The following is a 21,353-nucleotide window of genomic DNA, read 5'->3' on the forward strand; positions in this document are numbered from 1 at the left end:
CTGTAATTGGGGGCGATGGTGGCATAGTGGTAATATCACTGAGGCCCAGACTAATGCTTTGGGAACATAGTTCAAATCCAACCATGGCAGCTGGTAGAATTTGAATTCAATTAATAAATCTGGAATATAAATATAAAGCTAATCTCAATAATGGTGAACATGCCAACATTCATCAATTGTTGTAAAAACCTAGTTCACTAATGCTGTTCAGGGATGGGAATCTGCCCTCAGTTCAAGGGCAATTAGGGACGGACAACAAATGCAGGCCTTGCCAGAGATGCCCATATCCCATGAAAGAAGAAAAAATTGTTTATACATAACAGCGTATCACATCAGTGTCCTTCATGCTGAATTCCTTTTGGACAACTATTGATCTTTTTGTAGGAAAATGTGGGAATCCTGTGGGAAATTTCCACAAACAGCAAAGACACCTGTTGATCAAGGTTTTATTTTTGCTACCTTCAAGTGAGGGAGGAATATTGGCCACAACACCAGGGGCACCACTGGACCAGTTAACATTTTATCTATTTCCTTGAGATGTGGCCAAAAGCACCAGGTTGTCCTGCAAAGTTGATCATGGGCCTCCATCTTGAACTACTGCAGTATTTTTTGCTGATGGCATTCCCATAATCCCATTAAGTAACGAATTCCAGGACTTTTAAGCAGGCACAATAAAGTAAAAGTGATACATGCCCAAGTCCGAATGGTGTAGGACTTGGAGAGGAACTTGAAGATGATGATGTTCCAGACAAGAAGCGACAGTTCATGTATTTTTTTCCGGTTTTATTGAATGCATCCCCTTTCAATCCATGCCTGATCATCATGGGTGGCACTCTTGAAAAGTTTGAAGAGGGATGTAACCCAGGTTTCTCTGAATACGAAGAAAGCAAGAACTTACCTTTAAGTAGCGCCTTATCATGCCCTCATAATTTACTAAAAGGTTTCCCAGCCAAGAAATTACCTTGTTGAAGTGCAGTTACCGTTGTTATGTAAGGAATTGCAGCAACCGATTGTTGCACAAGTTCCCGCAAACAGTGAGTGACTCCTTCATTGGTTTTTGATTGCGTTGGGGTTGTGGTGTAGATTGATGTAGAATTAAGCAGACTATTTAGACTCGGGTTGCGAGAGCAAAACCACAGAGCTCAGGTTTAAAATTAGAATCGCTCAAATGAAACTAGAGGTCAAAGAAATTTTTCATTCCCCTACAGAGTCTTCGATATGTGGGACAAATTCCCAGTGAAATCATCTGAAGCTGAGACAATTAACTTTAAAAAGCAATTGGATCAAATTATCAGAATGGAAGCAGGGCTGGTAACTATAGGGACAGATATAGATTGAAGTGATCAAATACTGCACAGAACAGAACAGCAACTGTGAAGCCAAGGCAAAGGGAAATATTCTCCGAAGGACAGTAGGCTAAGCATTTTGAAGCAGGCATTTTGAAGATGGATGAACAACCCGAAGCTTTGCTCAATATTTGTCTCGCCAACTCTTGTCCAGCTGAGTAGGATTCTTAACTTTTTGATCGTAGCCTGGCGCCTCTTGCAATAGCTTCTCTCCCCAATACTTAATGGCAACATCTTCCTATAAATTAACCTCAAATTCCTCTTTAGCCAAGTAGACAAAAATCATGAAAGATGACAACCCCACACAAAACGGTAGTTTCCACTCAGTGCCCACCCAGAACATTTAAATTAGCTGAACCTGAAAACACAGCTCGGATCTCAAGTTGGGCACTTGCAACTATGCACCACCCAGATGCTAAGATGTATGGAGGGAGAAAAACCAAACTCTCAAGTCTCCAAGAGCAGAGAGGGGGAAGTTGAAGAGCAAAGGGAAAATACACATTTATATTTCTCAATAACAATATTTTTTCCTAAAAATATACTTAATTTGTAAAATTTATGAAAGTACATTATGTAACAGCTCAAAGTTGACTTTACATGAGGTGCAAGGCAGATCAGCTCCTTTCAACACAGTATGTGGCACTCTGACGTATTACAATTACGCCATTTATTTACAATATTAATTTTGTGCCAAGCATGCAGCCCAAGGGGTTTTACACAGTTTCTAACTCCCGAGTTAGTACTGCGGCGGGAGGCTCTTAGTCACAGGCCTTACCCCTTTTGCCTTTGCAGCAGCTGTCCCAAGCTTTAGTGCATCCCTAAGCACATAGTCCTGGACTTAATGATTTTTTTTCCCATAAATATACTTCATTCATAAAATTTGTAAAGGTACATTCCAAAACATTCCAACTTGAAAGTTAAAGAAAATGTTATAAAATCAAAAGTTACAGAAAATGTTATAAAATCGATTTGTCTCCACACAGCATGTACCACTCCCAGGTGCCTCTATACAATTATAATAGTCTTGATATTTACAATACACATTCCATGTCAGGCATACAACTGGAGGGCAAAAATATGTCAAATTGAAAACCTACAGGAAGTGCAATAGAATTCAACTTTTCTTCAGACAGCATGTTCCTCTCTGAGGTGCTGCAAAGCAATTTCAATACTCTTGATATTCGCGAAGTATAACTTACATGCGAATCATACAGCCCGAGCGGATTTACACATATTCCTGCCCCTGGATGTACTATGGCTGAATGGGCTTAGACAGCGACCTGCCCCACTGTGCCTCTGCGGTGGCTGCCTCAGGCTTTAGTGCATTCGTCAACATATTATCCTGGATCTTGGAATGCGCCAGTCTGCAACATTCAGTTGTGGACAACTCTTTTCACTGGAAGACCAGCGAATTTCGGGAAGACCAAAGAGCATCTTTCACGGAATTGACGATCCTCCATTTGATGTTTGTCTCAGTGTGCATGCCTGAGTCCTGCAAGACACAGAACTGCTTGGAATGAACCTCGACAAAAACCATTGCATCTCTCTCCAGACCTGCTTTGCAAAGGCACATTCCAGAAGGAGGTGAACAACGGTTTCTTCCCCACCATAGCCAGGTCCAGGGCAATGAGCATAGGGTGTGAGATTCTGAGCATGTAGGAAGGATTTGACGGGGAGGGCCTTTCTCACCACCTGTAGTGCATCCCTCAGCATGTAGTCCTGGACTTTGGGTAGTCCACAATAATAATACCTTCTCAACAGTTTACAATGAACAGTTAAAAATATAAGTATTTGGGGAAAGCAGTTGTCAAAGCTGGATTCTGCCATTTTACACTAAAATAGTTGTCGCTTCTTTTAAAACTGTTCACTGGGATAGTTGAATCTAACGTGGCCTGAATTGAACAAACCATGGAAAATTCATCCATTTCTTTCCACTCTATTGTGGATAAAATCGGTGGTTGATCCATTTGTTTTACAAGTCTACCAATTTCCCTAATTGAAGCTTTTACAGTGCGACATCAGAGATAGTTCTGTTGGAACAAAGGGATAATTGAATTATGATCTAGTGAACATATATGGAGCAATTAAAAAAAAAAAAATTTGGACGAGTCAATTCTCAAAAATGCATTGTGCTGGTGAATTGATTCTTTGAATTATTCTGGGATGTGCGGTGACAGGCAATAACATTCTGAGGTGAATTGTGTCTAATTGAATAAACATGGTGATTAGTTGTTATGACAAGCTGCATAAACTGGAGAGATTTATCTTGGAGCAGAATACAGACTGTGGCAGGTGTTAGTGCGGACACCCAGAAAAATGGTGATAAATATTCTAATGAAGATAAAATATTGTTCATCATTCCCTTTGTATTTTATGGAGGGAAATTGTAAAGTAGTAATTTTTCAACATAATGGCTGAATGTATCAGGTATAATAACAAAAGCACACTGACATGGAAGAGTTCTTTGATGAACATTACCAGAACTCAGCTATTTGGGGGAAGTAATTGTCACAGTTGGGTGTTGTAAATGTACACTAAAGCTGTTATAGCTTGTTTTAAAGCTGTTCTGTGGGATAAATTAATTTACGAATGCGTGATGTGAGTGAAGCATGAAAATTTCACACTCTTGAATCATGGTTTTGTCAAACAGTCAAAAGTCCTGTGCAATTTTCCTGCTGATGGTGTGTATATGTATTTTAGCCCCCAATTTTCTCCCCTCTCTGCTGAAGTCACTGACCCACAGCCCCAAATGTAAAAGCAGCTCTTTAGTTTTTGATCAATATGGAAAAGGGATCCTAAAACTGGCATTGGGCCTCTTAACAGGATTCCTGCCAAGGTTACGGCAGCATGTTGGAAGAAACCCTACAGGAATTGACCCTTCCCTTGTCATGTTGATTTAATTAAATAAAGTGTTGGGGTTATTATGTTTTCATATATAATTAACTAGTAGACTTCCCCTGGCATTGCTCCCGATAAATCTAATGATACATAAGATGTGGTTCAGTCCATATAATCTGCAGTGTATTATCCTGCTGCAAAGGCAGAGTTGGCTCCTCGTCATGCCGCCAGGTCTAAATTGTTGTTAGATAACTGGATGGTGAAGCCAATTGAAGTTGTAGTTGCAGATTGGCGGGTACTTGATAATTTTGGGTTCCTGGCCAATGGTAAGGGAGGTCTTGTGGTGCACTGGGCAGTGTCTCTGCCCCTGACCCAGAAGCTCTTGGTTTGCGTCTCAGCCCAGGTCTTGATGGCCACGGAAAGTGCATTCTTAGCGTCACCAGACAGGTTGATTATTAACCTACAAATGCTCCCAATACACCAATGGCAGGTGGTAAGATTGGGAAAGTCTTAGGAACTGCCATGCCTGATGCAGGGTGGCACCCCTCAAGCTATAGCCTTTGGCAACAGGCTTGCAACCTGTTCCAGGAAAAACTAGCCATGGAAACAGATGTAAGCAATGTGCTTTGTCAGCCTCATGCATCATGAGACATGGGAAAGCCTGTAAGTCTAAGGTTGATGATAAGAACATAAGACATTGGAGCATAAGTCCATCATGTGGCTTATTTTTGTTTTAAAAATTATTTTGCATCTACAACAAAAGTGTGCCGTTTTGAAGTGTAACCAGAGTGTTACATCTCATGTGCGACTTTCCTGTGCCAAACAGAAGACTTTTGTACCTAACATATATATTTTTTTTTCCTCAATATTTGAAAGTTGCACAGGAAAATTATTGCTTTAGAGCGACAACGCACTTTATTTTATTGGCTGCAGTAGATCACAGATTCCTGTATGGAACTATGCTCCTTTCCTAGTTTTATACAGTTTGTCCATCTACGCACAAGCCATGCTAAATTTATAACTGACTGTCCACACAGTAGGACTCTGTGTGCAGTCCTTGTTCTGTTTAGGGAATAAAAACATAACAGCGCTAATATCAAGCTGGCTGCAGATGCAAACATCGTGTTCGCTATGAATTATTTAACAGTGTGAGGAGAGTATTTCTGACTTTGAAGTTCTCCTTTGAAGATGAGAACAAGGTGCAACCTTCAGCTTTCTTGTCCTACCGCCCACAACAGTTCACATACTTCTTCCCATATTTGCCCATTAATGCAGTCAGCTGCAACTCTGCATGTTAGCACTCTTCACGCCTGAAAGTTTTCCCTCCCATTCACCTCTCCCCACCCCCAGCCCCAGGAAAGAAGGAGACAGATGCTCAGCTGCTTTCCCACTAGGAAAGCTAATAGATGTGAATGTACTGAACTGTAAAGGAGGGGAGCAAGGGGGGCCTCCTCAATCAAAGGCACTTAGTGCCTGATCGAGCGATCCGGCATCTGGGAAGGGGGGCGCTGCTGAGAACCACCCCCCCTCCGCCCTGGCTGCTGACTCCACTCCCCATCCCCCCGCCCACCCCTCACCATCACTCAGCTCTGACCTGGGACCCAGTGCCGATAGTGGGCCTGGGCTGGGTGTCGCACCAGCAGCAGCCATTGCCTCACTGGTGCCGCTGCCGTTCAGTAGATCTGCCGGCTTCCAATTGGCTGACAGGTGGGACTTCTGCCCAGCAGTCCGTGAGGGCCTGCCACTGGCCTGTCAAGTGCCTGAGTAGAACAAGCTGCAGTGGGCCTTCCTAGAAAGATACGATGTGGGGGCTCTCACCAGCTCTCCAGCTGGCAGCTGTGACCCCCGTCGCCTCCGCAAGATTCCACCCTACTTATTTATAAAGACCACCCGTCTGCAGTGGAGACGAACCAACTTTCCAGGTGCAGAAAGCTTTTTAGTGTTTTACATATAAATCAATACATAAATAAAGCAAAAAGGTTTTGCACTCAGAAACAAAACACTGTAATAAGGATTTCCAAGTGAACATTTCCATAAATTACAGTTTTATATTTCACTGTGTAGAACCTTGGTGAGGCCACATCTGGAGTACTGTGTGCAGTTCTGGTCGCCACATTATAGGAAGGATGTGATTGCCCTGGAGGGGGTGCAGAGGAGATTCACCAGGATGTTGCCTGGGATGAAACATTTAAGTTATGAAGAGAGGTTGGATAGACTTGGGTTGTTTTTGTTGGAGCAGAGAAGACTGAGGGGGCGACCTGATCGAGGTGTACAAGTTTATGAGGGGCATGGACAGGGTGGAAAAGGAGCAGCTGTTCCCCTTAGTTGAAGGGCCAGTCACAAGGGGACATAAGTTCAAGGTGAGGGGCAAGAGGTTTAAGGGGGATGTGAGGAAAAACTTCTTTACCCAGAGGGTGATGACGGTCTGGAATGCACTGCCTGGCAGGGTGGTGGAGGCGGGTTGCTTCACATCCTTTAAAAAGTACCTGGATGAGCACTTGGCATGTCATAACGTTCAAAGCTATGGGCCAAGTTCTGGTAAATGAGAATTAAGTAAGTAGGTCAGGTGTTTCTCACGTGTCGGTGCAGACTCGATGGGCAGAAGGGCGTCATCTGCACTGTGAGATTCTGCGATTCTGTGCTGGTTAGTTAAAAGCTCCCACTTTCAATCTTGCTGTTTAGCCACTTGTGACCATCAGTTCCTCTCCATCTACCATCCTAACTTGTATGTTTATGTTCAAAACTCAATTTGATTTGAATCCTAGAATGTCAGTTGTGCAGTGCTATGTGTGGTGCTTCACAACTGTGCATGCCTATAGCCACAAACGCTTTCACTTTCTGAACTGGAAACTTGTTATTATGACTTATTCATTTATAATGAACTCATTCTAGGTGTGTAATAAAGCGTGAGCTGAAATATCAAAGCCCTAGATGGGAACAAAAATTAAGATCCGAAATGAATATTGACAATTACTGGCCCAACAGACACAATTCATTAATTATAAGCAGCAAAGTTATTCAACAGACCCTTTCAAAGTACTTCAGCATTCTAAAAACGACCTGCTGTATTTCCATTAACTATGTTGATATCTGATCAAATGAAATTAAAGATAAGTGCCATTTTGAAATAGTTTATTGATGATTCCAGGCACTCTTGTTCTATTAAAACAGCTCTTCAGAGCGTACTACAATGTTACACTGAAGGTGCAGTGGGTAAATGTGGAATGTGGTGTGATACCGAATGGTGCAGACCAAGGCCGGGATTTTCCATGCTCACCGGCATTGGGCGTGGTTGGTGGCGTGAGAGAACAATATGGCACGATGGGTTTCACGACGGCGTGAAACCAGTTTGCAATCGTCCGCTCAACCCGCCGATGGTGGGCCGCGTTTCTCATCATCGGACGTTGGGAACCTCGTTATAATTTATCTGCATAGCATTACTAGGCCTGCCCGCTGGAATTGTTTCGCAGTCACCGCCTCCCCGTCCCCGTCCCTCACCACCACCCGCTGGATTGTCCGTCCACGTCGGCGGGAAAGCGTGCCAATGTGTTTCACAGCAGCATATAAAAAGCGTGCACTTGGCGGACTGCACTTTGAGGGAAACTCGGAGGTGAGTGCACAGTAACATTGCACAGCGCTTGCCAGGGTCCCCTGTTCGACTTCAAGCTTGAGGCGCATGCTGGGGAGGGCGCGGGCAAGAAAATCTCTACGGTTGAGGTGACTTGGGGGGGTCAGTGGCAAGGGCAACACTGTGGCTGAATGTAGCACACAAGCATTCGGGGTGGGTGGGCAAGGGAAGCGACCACGCATTAGGGAAACCTTATATAAAGTGACCGCTCCTCTGCAACTGAGACAGTTCAGGCGCAGCCATTGATATTATTGGAGTGAGGCCTCTAGCCTATCTGCCCACTCAAGCAACGCAGAGGCATCAAAGTGTCACCAAGTGCTCCAGAGCTTTTCACCCACCACCCCCTCCCCCCCGCCAGCACAGACTGCAAAGTCATGAGCAAGCTCACCATAGGGCAGTCACTGGTGGAGGCACGCACAGCCCCTTGCAATGTCATCATCCTGGTTTGGATCAGTGTCCCCCATGGCTCCAGCTAACAGTGCAGCCTTGCAGTGCAGGCTAGGAGAATGCCTGTGCCTAAGCTGAGAGCACAGTATGCAGTCCAATGTGCAAAGCTGCCACCAATTGGTCGGATGGACTGGGGCAGGGGTGGGTGAGGTCTCGGGTAGCCATGCAGCGCACTAACCTCTGGCCATCCAAGTGGTGGCCAGCACTCTTCAGGAAGCATTAAGGAGCCTTCAGACTTAACCAGGATAGGTTGTTAGTACACCCATGCTAACCCATGTGTCTCTCTCTCTCTTTCATCCTACAGGAGGAGTACATTAAGATCACGGGGCCTGGTGAACTAGCTGTATGCCTTGTGGCGTACAGAGAGCGAAGACGATGGAGGAGTGACTGAGGCGCTTGGCTGTGCATAGGGAGGAGCTGCACCCTTAGGAAGAAGGGGCAGCTGGGCTCCCCTCCCATACACACTGCTGAAGAGTCACAGCGATCCATCGCTGGTCAGTGCTTAATGACACCCAAGGCCTATGGACGCCGTCTTTCATTCCTGTAGATGACCAAGAACCAGTGCCGCCGAAGACTGCGCATGTCCAGGGAACTGGTCAGTCACATCTGTCACCTGCTGCAGGATTTAGCACCACGGGGACATGGAGGGCATCCACTGCCAGTTGCCGTGAAAGTGACAGCGGTGCACAATTTCTATGCCAGTGGCTGCTTTTGGGGCTCCACAGGTGACCTCTGTGGGACCTCAAGTCTCCACCCACAAATGCATCCATGAGGACACGGATGCCATCTTCACGAGGGCACACAACTTTGTGAATTTTGCCCAGGACCAGGACAGCCAGGATGCAAGAGCGATTGGATTTGTCCAGATCTCGGGTTTCCCACAGGTGCAGGGTGCCATCGACTGCACTTACTGCTCAGGTCTCCATCACAATGAGGTCAACTACACCAGCCGCAAGGGGTTCCATTCGCTGAATCTGCAGCTGGTGTGCGACCTCCACAAACTCATCCTGCAGGTGTCTGCACGGTTTCCAGGGAGTGTGCACGACTCCCGTATTCTCAGTCGGTCACAGATCCCTGAAGTGTTCCAGGATCCACAGAAGCTGCAGGGATGGCTCCTTGGGGACGAGGGATACCCCGCAGAGGCTGTGGCTGATGACACCTGTGAGGCGGCCTCAGACTGCAGCGAAGCAAAGGTATAATGAGGCTTATGCTGCAACTCACAACTTGATGGAGCAGACCATCTGGATGCTGAAAATGAAGTTTTCAGTGCCCTGGATCGGTCTGGTGGAGCCCTGCAATATATTCCATAGAAGGTGTCATGTATTGTCGTTGTCTGCTGTGCCCTTTACAACCTGGCTCTGCAACGGGGAGAGGAGCCGGAGGTCTCCTTGGCTGAGGAGGACGCTGACGCAGATGAGAGTGAGGTGGTCCTCAAAGATGGCGATGACAGGGATGAGGCCCTCGCACTGGCTGGACGAGTCAGGCGCGCTCGGGAGGCCCTCAAAGCTGCTAGATTTGAGGAGAATGATGACTACATGCAGTGAGGGTGCCCCATAGATCCTCACATTGCATCTATGAACGTTTGACTCCAGTCCGGCTTATGGCAGCGCACATACCCTCTGTGATAATGTTCCTGTCATGGACATAGAGTGGAGGCCCTATTAGTCGCTCGATTGCGGGAGGATGATAACGACATGCAGTGAGGACACTCCATAGATCATCACACAGCCTCTGAGAATGGCTGACTCCTGTCTGGCCGAAGGCAGCTTGCTTGCATTCTGTGATCAGGGTCATATCATAGAGACGCAGCCATAAAACTTTCGAAGCACCTGACCCTTTGTCCACCTTCAGCACCTGACCCCTTCAGGAGGACAGTGTTACTGGTCACTGATGCTAAAGAGATGGGGGCCAGCCTCACCTTAAAGGTGCTGAGAGCACTCTGGGAGAAAACTCTGTGATGCCTGCCCATGACATTCTGGCAGCAATGATGAGCACCATCGAGGTGCAAGCATTGGTAATGTGTCCAGGGAGTGTGGGGCCGGACCATCACTTTGGTTTGAAGGTTACACAGTGCACAGGGAAGAGGCCCTGGACTGAGACACCTGCCTTTATCTTGTGCAGAAAGGTTTCACATCTGAGTGACACGAACACTGCTCATCAGAACAACGGGCCATCGGCAGGGAGACACTCTTGGGAGTTAATTGACAATAGTGAACATTATGTACAAGTGATTAACACCCGTGCCCAGGCTGTGCAACTAATTCTTCTTAACTTTCCTAACCCTGCCACTACGTCTTGGTGCTCCCCAGACATCCACAGTGGAGGTGAAGGCAATATGCTGATTGCCACCCCTGTTTGTGATGACCTGAGCGGGCGTCCTCTGGAGGTCTGAGGCCTGGAGGGCTCCGGCCTGCTTTCGGTGCCCCGCTATGTGACAGTGGCACCCTCCTCGGCCTGTGGAGCTGGAGCTGCTGAGGTCGCAGGAAGAGGGCATTCGGATAAGCCAGACACGCCCGGAGTCACCTGGATGGATGGCCCCAGGGGGACACCTGCTGATCCTCCTCCTCCCTATGGGTGTCCAGCACCCCTCTTGTGCATACACTGTTGGAGGCCAACTATGGCATCAGCGATGGAGTTGAGCCAGCGCAGCACTGCAGGAGCGATGTCCTGGACCAAGGTCTCTATGGTGGCCGCAATCCTATCAGTATTGACCTTGATGCATTGGCATGCCTGCGCTATCATCTCAGCCTGAAGGTGGACGGACTTCTCCAACGCGCCTTTCAATCTGAGGAGTGCAGCGGACATCCCTTCCTGATGTTCCCAAGCTTGCCTTTGCAGCTCCAGCAACTGTGACATGATTGAGTCCAGAGGCTCGTCTTCTGACTCGGACTCAGCAAATCTCTGGCCTCCAGCAGTCCTCTGAGTGCTGCACACCTGGGAAGCCCCTGCCACTGCCTGCTGTGGATCAGACAGTGTGATGTGCTCACCAGATTGCGATTCCGAAGCCATTCTAAAGCTAGATCCAACCAAGATATGGGTCTCTGCGCTGGTGGAGGGTGTGGGCGCGCGCTGTGATGGGACTTCAAGGAGGGTGCCTTCAGATTCCCCTTCAGGTTTCTTCGGGGCTTAATTGGAGGCTCTGGGTGGTCAACTTGGTCAGCTGTTTCCCAGATATGCCTGCGGAAGCAAGGGGAGATAATTAGTGCTTGGCAGTTGCTTGTGAGAAAGGACACATCACTCACTGATTGGTTGTCTGATGGATGTTGTACTGCTGGGTCTTCACTTGGTAAGGTGTCACCGGCCAGCTGGATGGCTCTTTTTTTCAAAGTCCATGAGGAACTGGATTTCAGGCATTCCTCCACCAGCCTGCGACTTCTCCCTGTTGTTGCCAGCTTGCCCTGCATGAATAGAGATGGCAAGACCCCAGCCAGGCCAGATGATAAGTATGCCTGGCATGTGTGGGTTGTAAATGGTCCCATGCATGGGATGAGGACAATGAAGGTGTGTGTGAGAGAGTGAATGGGGATGTCCCTTGAACCGGCAGTGAGTGAGGGCCCTGTGGATATGTAATGGGTTTGTGAGTGTGAGAGTTGAGAGTGTGAGAAGGGTGACTTACCCAGGCGGAACAAAGGAGATCATTCATCCTCTTTCAGCACTGGGTGGCTGTCCTCTTTTGAAGGGTGTTGGCATTGACCACAGCTGCCACCGCCTAGTTGGTCACGTCGCTGCCCATCCTGCGGCCAGAGCAGGGGAAGAGAACGTCACAGTGGGCCTCCACGGCATCCAAAAGGCATTCCAGTGATGTCGCTAAACCTGAGGGCTGCAGTCTTTTTTGTCTTTCGTGGACATCTTCCTTGTAGCAGTCGTGGGCTGGAAGCACTGAGATGTATGCGTGTGATTGGGCTTTAAATGTGATGCTCAGCGTGCTGAAGCAGCGAGGTGATGACGTGGCGGGCAATGGAGAGCCCACCCACAATGGAAATGGTGTGTATCCCAAAAATGCAAAGGTAATGTGACGGGTTTGGGATGATATGGCATGAAAACCCGCCATTGCAGCCAGTGGGTAAAGCATCATTTTACCCGCCTGGTACCGCACTTAGTGCAAATCTGGGATGATTCCGCCCAGGACTTTTTAAACGCCGTTCTTGGGATGCTTATAACCCGTCCCCAGTTGCCCTGAGAAGATGATGGTGGGCCTACCTCTTGAGCAATTACAGATCTTGTGCGGGTAGTGCCACAAGGATGTTTGATGGGTTTGACCCCAGTCTGTGCTGAGTCTGCGGATCTCAGAGTAATGGTGGGAGAGCTGTAGCTGGCCGTGGTGTGTCCATCTATACACAGGGGAGAAATAAATAATCCATTGTTCCTGCTTCTTACTGCCATCCCATAATCCTTGCTTGTAGGCCAGTGAGGACATGATCAGACACGGCTGCAGTGGCCATGCCAACACTCAGATCCTCAACTTTTGCATGAAGATTCACCAGCAGGATTAGGAACAAGAGGACTACCAGTATCCATGGAGTTGTAATCTAGCATATCATGGCCTTGAGGTAGAACAATGATAAATTAGGGCGATAAAGATGCTTTCTTTAAAAACCTGCCAGACTTTGCTTGTAGAACTCATAGAAAGGAACTCCTTTCTTTTCTGTCATGTTCGTTTTGGTGAAATCTGTTCTGCAACACTGGGGCATAACACCTCTCTTAAACAAACCGAGTTGAGGCAGAATCTTTTGAGTAAGTATGTAAAGCAGAGGAAGACAAAGTGGGTAGGAAGAGAGATTAGTAAACTGTTTATAACTAACTCTTCAACCTCCATATAATAACCAAATAAATGTTTATAAGTAACAGTCATCAGTTAAAAATTGTTTTCATCTAACCTCTTTTCCTTGAGTAACAAGTCTGACTTCACCCAGCATGCTTGATAGACATGACTAAGATCTAATCGTCGTGTTTATGCTTTAGCTGATCAAACAACAGGTGAATGTCAAATAATTCTAACCTTTAGAGATTGATGCAGGCTTGACATTCAACAATGATTTAATCTGTATTCTCTTTCCAGAATTGCTGGAGGCACAACCTGTCTTAATCAATTGTTTTGATTGGTGTGGTCTAATGTGAAATTTAAATTGCACTTTATGATTTATGATGATGATTTTGCAATCAAGGAAAATGCCTTATTGCTTGTGACAGTGATAAAGTTAGTCTTATCATCCTCCTATTAGGAATCCTGTACAAAGGAAATGGGGAAAATCAGTTCATCTCTCAGCAGCCAGCTGTGATCAACAGCATCATGGGAAATGGACGTAGACGTAGCATCTCGTGCCCAAGCTGCAATGGCCAATCAGATGGCAACAAGCTCCTAGCTCCCGTGGCTTTGGCGTGTGGCATTGATGGCAGTTTGTATGTCGGTGATTTCAACTACATCCGCCGTATCTTTCCTTCAGGAAATGTGACAAGCATTCTAGAGCTAAGGTAGGTCTAGAACAATAAAATCTATCCTGCAATCCTGCACGCTACAGCTTCTGCATAATAGAACATGTTTTTTTTTCCAGCCCTTACCTTCCCCTACTTTCCCCCCAAGCTAGAGAATCTGAGAGGCTATACAAGTTAACTCATAAAATTTTATACCTATGCAAGACCCATCTCCCCACCCCTGCCCCTGCCCACCCTTGTGGAAGACTTACATTATTGTAAACACACACCTTGTTAGAAATCATGAGTTGATTTTATTTGAATCGACACAGAAGATTAGAATAGTCAAACATTCTAGCCCCTTAAAGATTAAAATGTGAAATTCTGTGATGAAGATAAAAAAGAGGAAGACTAACTACCCCTTCATCAGCCAGTGTGGCAGTAAAGAAGCTATTATTACAGCATTGGATCCGAGTTGGTTTTAAGTTGCTTTTAAGTGTTGCCTGTCTTTCTTAATTTGACAGAAATATTTGAACGCAGTGGTTCACTGCTGCAGAGAGGAGGACAGTTGATTTAAAGCATAAGGTCATTGCCAAATGCTTTAATTAGTTTCAAGTCCCCTTTCTAGTGAGGAACTTGCAAGTTTCTAAAGTGCACTCATTAGAATACGATTGGCCATGCAGTTTCTTGAAGAACTGATGGCACTTCCAAAGCTCAACAGTTGCAAATATATAACTAATGCGGTTAAATTAATTTGTGCAACTTGAATAATCCATGCACTAGCTGTTGTACAGCTTTGTTCAACTGCTCATTAAATTGTATTTCTATTTGCATTCATGGAATGTCACGTGGTATGAAAGTTCATTGACTCAATAAGAATTCTTTTTGTCACCGGCAGAAATCTAGGTTACCATTGCTTGCATGTGGGTCACTGCTGGCAACCATTAATACGGTGCTGTTGCAATTAAAGGGTTACACATTCAAAATTTCTATCTGCCTTGTTTTGAAGGATAAAATGAACAAGTGTCTGGTCAGCGCACTGGCGAACACGTCAAAGTCAATCTGTGTTGCAGATTGCTATTAGCGTGCACTTGTAGTGAAGCAAAGCTGATTTGCCTGGAAACTGTGTTCTGTTCGCATGACATTAAAATGACGTGACGGCTCCTCTTCTAATATAGTGTAAACAGTTTGAACCACTTTGACACACTGATCTAGATGCACTTTGTTCAAACTGGACTCACTTGTTTTATGTTCCACGCCTAATTCACACTTTTCTTCTCTTTTCTTTCTTGCTACATACAAAGAAATAAAGATTTTAGACATAGGTAAGTTTTGAGAACTGTTGTTGTGTCCTTGACTGTGTTTACATCAGTTTCTATGTCCTAATTAACTTTCTTCTCCTATATAAAATGTCCTTTCATTATAATGCCTAAGCCCCAACTATACCCACAGAGGTGCTGGATCTGCATTTGCTTTCAGTACTTTATTGGGGGTTTGATCAGGGGGGGATATGGAGAGTGTGCCACTGAGGAGCCATCTATACAAATCGATATCTTCACCGTTAAAATCATATAAACCCAGAAACAAAACCTTATTGCTTACAAGAAATATTAAAGAATTAAACTCAAGCTTGTTTTATTACATTCGCTCATAGAATTGTACAGCACAGAAAGGGGCCATTCATCCCCCCCTTATCTGTGCCGGCTCTTTGACAGAGCTATCCAATTAATCCCACTTATTTGCTCTTACCCGATAATCCTTAACGGAAGCAGAGTCTCGGAATTGATTTAGTATGGACAGACACAAAAAATGAGAACAGTCAGTCATTTCAGTCCTATTTAAGATTAACATTTCAAACTCTGTGAGGCAAAAACATGAGAAGGGCTAACTGCTATCAGCCAACGTGACTTACTCTGTGAAAAATTAAATGTTCCCTTTTCAAGTATATATCTAATTTTCTTTTGAAAGTTAATATGAATCTGCTTCGTCTGTCCTTTCAGGCAGTGCATTGCCGATCATGACAACTCGTTGAGTCAAATAAAGCCTCCTTATCTTTCCCCTGGTTCTTTTGTCAGTCATCTTAAATCTTTGTCCTCTGGTTACTGACCCTCCAGCCACTGGAAACAGTTTTTCCTTAAGTTACTTCATCAACGCCATCCATGATCCTAAACAGTTTTATTAATTCTAGCCTTTAACCTTCTCTGTTCTAAAGAGAATTTTGGTCTCTCCACATAACTGAAATCCCTCATGAATAACATAGAATTTCAAGTTCTTGCAGCTTTTAAAAGTTCCTGAATCACAAACTGCTTGTTTTATTGTGCTCTGTTTTTCCGTTTTATAGATCACTGCTTTGACTCTCTTTGGTCTTTCTCTCTCGTGTCAGTTGAGCTCCTACCTTTCTTCTTTCCCTCCTTCACTTCCCTCAGCACCTTCCCCATAGAGTCCAGTTAGTTACCGAATGGTTATAGCTGCATTCACGAAAAATATTGTTAAATTTGGATCTGCAGGACCCATTAAACCATTTCTACAGCCTTTAGTACCAGGAGAATTGAAGCTTGATTCCTGAGTATTGGAGATGTTGTACTATCAGGTCAACTCATTTCTCTCATTTCCTCTTCCTTTCCTCCTGTGCAATGAAAATAACAGATGTGATTGAGGCAACATGCATGGTTTCCCATCATTTTGTTTTGTGCATTCATTATACATCATCTTTTAAAATCCGCTTGGCTTAGTGGTCCCACTAAGTCCTCCAAATCCCCACCATAGACTTGAACACATCTTCTGGGCTGACACTTGAGTACAGTACTGAGGTTGCCAGAAATGCTGTGTTATAAATGAAATGTTGAAGTTAGGCATATTCAGGTGCGCTTAAAAAAAATTTCCTTGGTCAATTTTTTCAGAATATCAGGAAGCTTTCCAATTGCCCAGGCCAATGTTCCTCCCTTAGGCAATGCCAAGTGAACAGATTAATTGGCCAGCCGTTTTATTGTTGCTAGGACCTTACCATGTGAATATCGACTGTCACATTTTCCCACATGACAACTGAGACCATAGTTCAAAAATAATGATTTGGCTATGTGCAGCACTTTTGGAAGCCCTTAACATGTGAAAGATGCATCACCCAACTGCTCATGTTTTGTGGTTATTTTCTCCCACACAATTGTCTTTTCTTGGCATCAGTGTATTGCTGAGATGCATTTACTGAATTGCATTGCAAGGCTAGGAATTGTGCGACGAGTAACTCATCTCCTGACTCCCCATAGCCTGTCCACCATCTACAAGGCACAAGTCAGGAGTGTGATGCAATATTCCCCACTTGCCTGGATGAGTGCAGCTTCCACAACACTCAAGAAGTTTGACACCGTTCAAGACAAAGCAGCCCGCTTGATTGGCACCACATCCACAAACATTTACTCCTTCCACCACTGACGCACAGTAGCAGCAGTGTGTACCATCTACAAGATGCACTGCAGGAATTCACCAAGACTCCTTCAACAGCACCTTCCAAACCCCTGACCACTACCACCTAGAAGGACAAGGGCAGTAGATAGATGGGAACACCAGCATCTAGAAGTTCGCCTCCAAGTCACTCACCATCCTGACTTGGAAATATATCGCCGTTCCTACACTGTCACTGGGTCAAAATCCTGGAACTACCTTCCTAACAGCACTGTGGGTGTACCTACACCACATGGACTGTGGCAGTTCAAGGCAGCTCACCACCACCTTCTCAAGGGCAACTAGGGATGGACAATAAATGCTGGCCTAGCCCACATCCCGTGAATGAATTTTTTAAAAATGTTCTTTGTGTTGGCTAACTAACACTGCTAATGTTGGCTGATGTTGGTATACCTTTGGGCATCGAAGGGGCTGCTTTGTGTTATGTACTAATCAAAACCAGCCAATTCTCTAACCACCTCTTTTAATTCAAAAGAAATCTCACCAGTGGTGGGACCCATGCATGTATCTTCAGCTCTTGTGTCAGAGTCGAGCAAATCGCACAGCATAATATTTCCTGCAGAGAGTCCCCCCTCTTGCTGCTGCTGCTGCAAGCAAGATTAAGCAGTCTGATCGAGGCTATAATATTTGAACACAAAATGAATTTTGCCAAATAATTTTACACCAATGAAATGATTTTATTTATAATCTCAGGAAGGCTGTCAAACCCTTGATGAGGGTACAGAGGAGATTTACCAGGATGATACCAGGGATGAGGGAGTTCAGTTAGGTAGGGAGATTGGAGAAGGTGGGGTGTTCTCTTTAGAGCAGAGAAGGCTAAGGGGAGACCGAATAGAGATATTCAAAATTGTGAGGGTTTTTGGTAGGGGAAGCAGGGAGAAACTATTTCCTCTGGCTAATGGATCTGTAACTAAAGATGATAGATTTAAAATAACTGGGAAAAGAATCAGAGGGGAATTGTGGAAATTCTTCATTCAGAGGTTGCTATGACCTGGAATGCCCTACCTAAAAAGGTGGTGCAATCAGATTCTGTAGTAAATTTCAAAAGGCAATGGGACATGTCCTAAAAGAGGATGAATTTGCAGGAATATGGGAAAAAGTGGGACTAAATTGGAAAACTTGTTCAAAGAGCTGGCACAGGCAAAATGGGCTGAATGGCTTCCTTCTGTATTGTATGATTCATAGACCCTATGAATGGTTGTGGCAAGATTGGACATAATAATGAGTTGAGGCATTTTCCTTAATATCGTGCCCTTGTAATAAGTTTTCATTAGTGAACTTGTGCCAGTTTAACACCAATCATCAATTTCCAATACTATCCCCAAACTAGTTTGTAGCCCAAAATAGTCACAATATTGATAATCGTGTTCAGTAGCCCGGCCTAGTCATTTGCTTTGTCAATGTCACACCTGAAATAAAATTGAGATGCAAAAGGAGATTAAAAAGCATTTTCACCTGACCCTTAAGCACTCCATCCCAAAATATAATTCCCCTCAAAATTTTGTGAAGCCCCTGTATTAACAGACTTTGATGAAAATCAATTGTACAGCAGCTTCCATATGTTTGTATCAGCAGCATTAGTTAATCTGCTTTACTGGCAGACTTTATTTTGCACCCATGGTGAATAAAGAGCTGGGAATAGTTCCAAATATCAAGTGAGTTTTAAATAGGCATTGTTTTATCAACTTGCAGAATAAGTGTCGATATAAAAATGCAAATGGTTTTAAAGAGCTTACTTAACAGAAAGTGTAATGGTGATTTAAAAAATAAATTGTTTATGGAATAAATATCTTTTTTGATGACCTCAGCTTAATAGGCACTTAGTGCTGCTGCACGTCATGAATTCTCAGTTTCCAGGGCCAGGTACAAAGCTCTGTGGTGCTGCAATATGCTGCGGCATGGAAGGGTAAGTCATGTGCACACCTAGGCTTTGGCTTCAGGGAATCGCTGAGCAGAGGTCAGATGGAAGAAGTAGCATTTGAGGTAACCACCCAGAGTTGCTCTCATGCGCCATCTCTTGCTGACCAGGAGAAGAGCAATTTCTTTGGAACAGACAACTTGCCTCCCCTTGATTAGAGAACTGGAAGGGATTTCTTTTTAAATCATGCATATATTGAATAACTTAATTGAACAAATATCTAAGACAATCACACCCCCACCCTACTCAAAAATAAATGGTCCAGATCTTTTCAATAAACACAGAACAGTTTCACAAAAGAACCACATTTGGCGATAAGGATTGTCACTCTGTGTGGTTACGTTGCAAAGTGTTTTTGTCCCTCGCTGTTACTTCTGGTGAAAAGATAAACATGTTCTAAAGGAGGCAATTATGATTTCACTCGAATTGACAAACAGAGCAATTTGTCACAAACACATTTATAATGTTGCTACGTTCAGTGGCCGGACCAATCTTTGTATCAAAAAACTTCTGCAAATTAGATTTTTGACTGCAATAAGCAGCAGTTATTTGACTGCAATATCTGAGAATTGAAACCCAGAACCTTGCTGAGGGAAACAGAAACTGTCACATCAAGATGTGAAGAATTAAAATGGAAAGCTCACTTAAGAAAAGGGAAGAGGACATGGAAAAGGGTTTAGGTGGAGTTGGTAGAGGGAAATGGAGAAGGGTATGACTAGAGTTAGACAAGGTTTTGAAAGGGGTACCAGCAGAACTTGAACAGCAAATGGAGACAGGTATGACTAGAATTAGAACAGTGAAATGAAACTGGCTGCAGGTTAAGTTGAGCTGACATTGTTGGAGTTAGAAAAGGGGAATTGTAAAGTGGAAATCTGGAGTCTGGCCTGAGAAATTGAAACTGGTACTGTAAGAACCAAATCAGGCAATTCAAAATATTTGCTAAAATGCAGAACTGGAAAGTGGAAGGAGTTTACCTGGACTTTAATCAAGGTTCGACCTATGCCTGTTGTGTTTTTTTTATTCATTAATGGGATGTGGGTGTTGCTGGCTAGACCAGCATTTATTGCCCACCTCGAATTGCCCTTAAGAAGGCGTTGGTGAGCTGCCTTCTTGAACCGCTGCAGTCCATGTGGTGTATCTACACCCACAGTGCTTGTAAGAGAGGGAGTTCCAGGATTTTGACCCAACGGCAGTGAAGGACCAGCGATATATTTCCAAGTCAGGATGTTGAGTGGCGTGGAGGGGAATTTCCACGTGATTGTGTTCCCATCTATCTGCTGCCCTTGTCCTTCTAGGTGGTAGTGGTCACGGGTTTGGAAGGTGCTGTCTAAGGAGCCATGGTGAGTTCTTGCAGTGCATCTTGTAGATGGTACATACTGCTGTGACTGTGCGTTGATGGTGGGTAGTGAATGTTTGTGGAAGGAGTGCCAATCAAGCGGGTTGCTTTGACCTGGATGGTGTCAAGCTTCTTGAGTGTTGTTGGCGCTGTGCTCATCTAGGCAACTGGTGAGTATTCCATCATACTCCTGACTTGTCTATTGTAGGCTGCGGACAGGCTTTGGGAAGTCAGGAGGTGAGTTACTCGCTGCAGGATTTACAGCCTCTGACCTGCTCTCGTAGTCAGAGTATGACTCCAACCATGGGAGAGTTTACCCCCTGATTCCCATTGTCTCCAATTTTGTTAGAGCTCCTTCATGCCACACTCAGCCAAATGCTGCCTTGATATCAAGGGCAGTCACTCTCACCTCACCAATTGAGTTCAGCTCTTTTGTCCATGTTTGAACCAAGGCTGTAATGAGGCCAGGAGCTGAGTGACCCAGGTGGAACCCAAACTGGGTGTCAGTGAGCAGGTTGTTGCTAAGCAAGTGCTGCTTGATAGCACAGTTGATGACCTTTTCCATCACTTTACTGATGATCGAGAGTAGACTGATGGGGTGGTAATTGGCCGGGATGGATTTGTCCAGCTTTTTGTGTACAGGACATACCTGGGCAATTTTCCACATTGCCAGGTGGATGCCAGTGTTGTAGCTGTACTGGAACAGCTTGGCTAGGGGCACAGCAAGCTCTGGAGCACAAGTCTTCAGCACTATTGCTGGAATATTGTTAGGGCCCATAACCTTTACAGTATCCAGTGCCTTCAGCCATTTCTTGACATCACGTGGAGTGAATCAAATTGGCTGAAGACTGGCATCTGCGATGCTGGGGACCTCCAGTGGAAGATGAGATGGATCATCCACTTGTCACTTCAGGCTAAAGCATGTTGCAAATGCTTCAGCCTTATCTTTTGCACTGATGTGCTGGGCTC

The 21,353-nt window shown here is 44.9% G+C and overlaps 1 protein-coding gene across 4 annotated transcripts in view; it reads left to right on the forward strand.

Moving 5' to 3' along the window:
- tenm3 (teneurin transmembrane protein 3) overlaps positions 1 to 21,353 on the forward strand; it is a 1,130,593-nt gene that overhangs the window by 1,070,154 nt on the left and 39,086 nt on the right. For all 4 annotated transcript variants that reach the window (XM_078561809.1, XM_078561821.1, XM_078561828.1 and 1 more), the window contains one exon: positions 13,482 to 13,731. In XM_078561809.1, coding sequence (XP_078417935.1) covers positions 13,482 to 13,731 — 250 coding nt within the window. The remainder of the gene's footprint in view (positions 1 to 13,481; positions 13,732 to 21,353) is intronic.

This window comes from Cetorhinus maximus, chromosome 2 (assembly GCF_964194155.1).
Source record: "Cetorhinus maximus chromosome 2, sCetMax3.hap1.1, whole genome shotgun sequence".
NCBI lineage: Eukaryota > Metazoa > Chordata > Chondrichthyes > Lamniformes > Cetorhinidae > Cetorhinus > Cetorhinus maximus.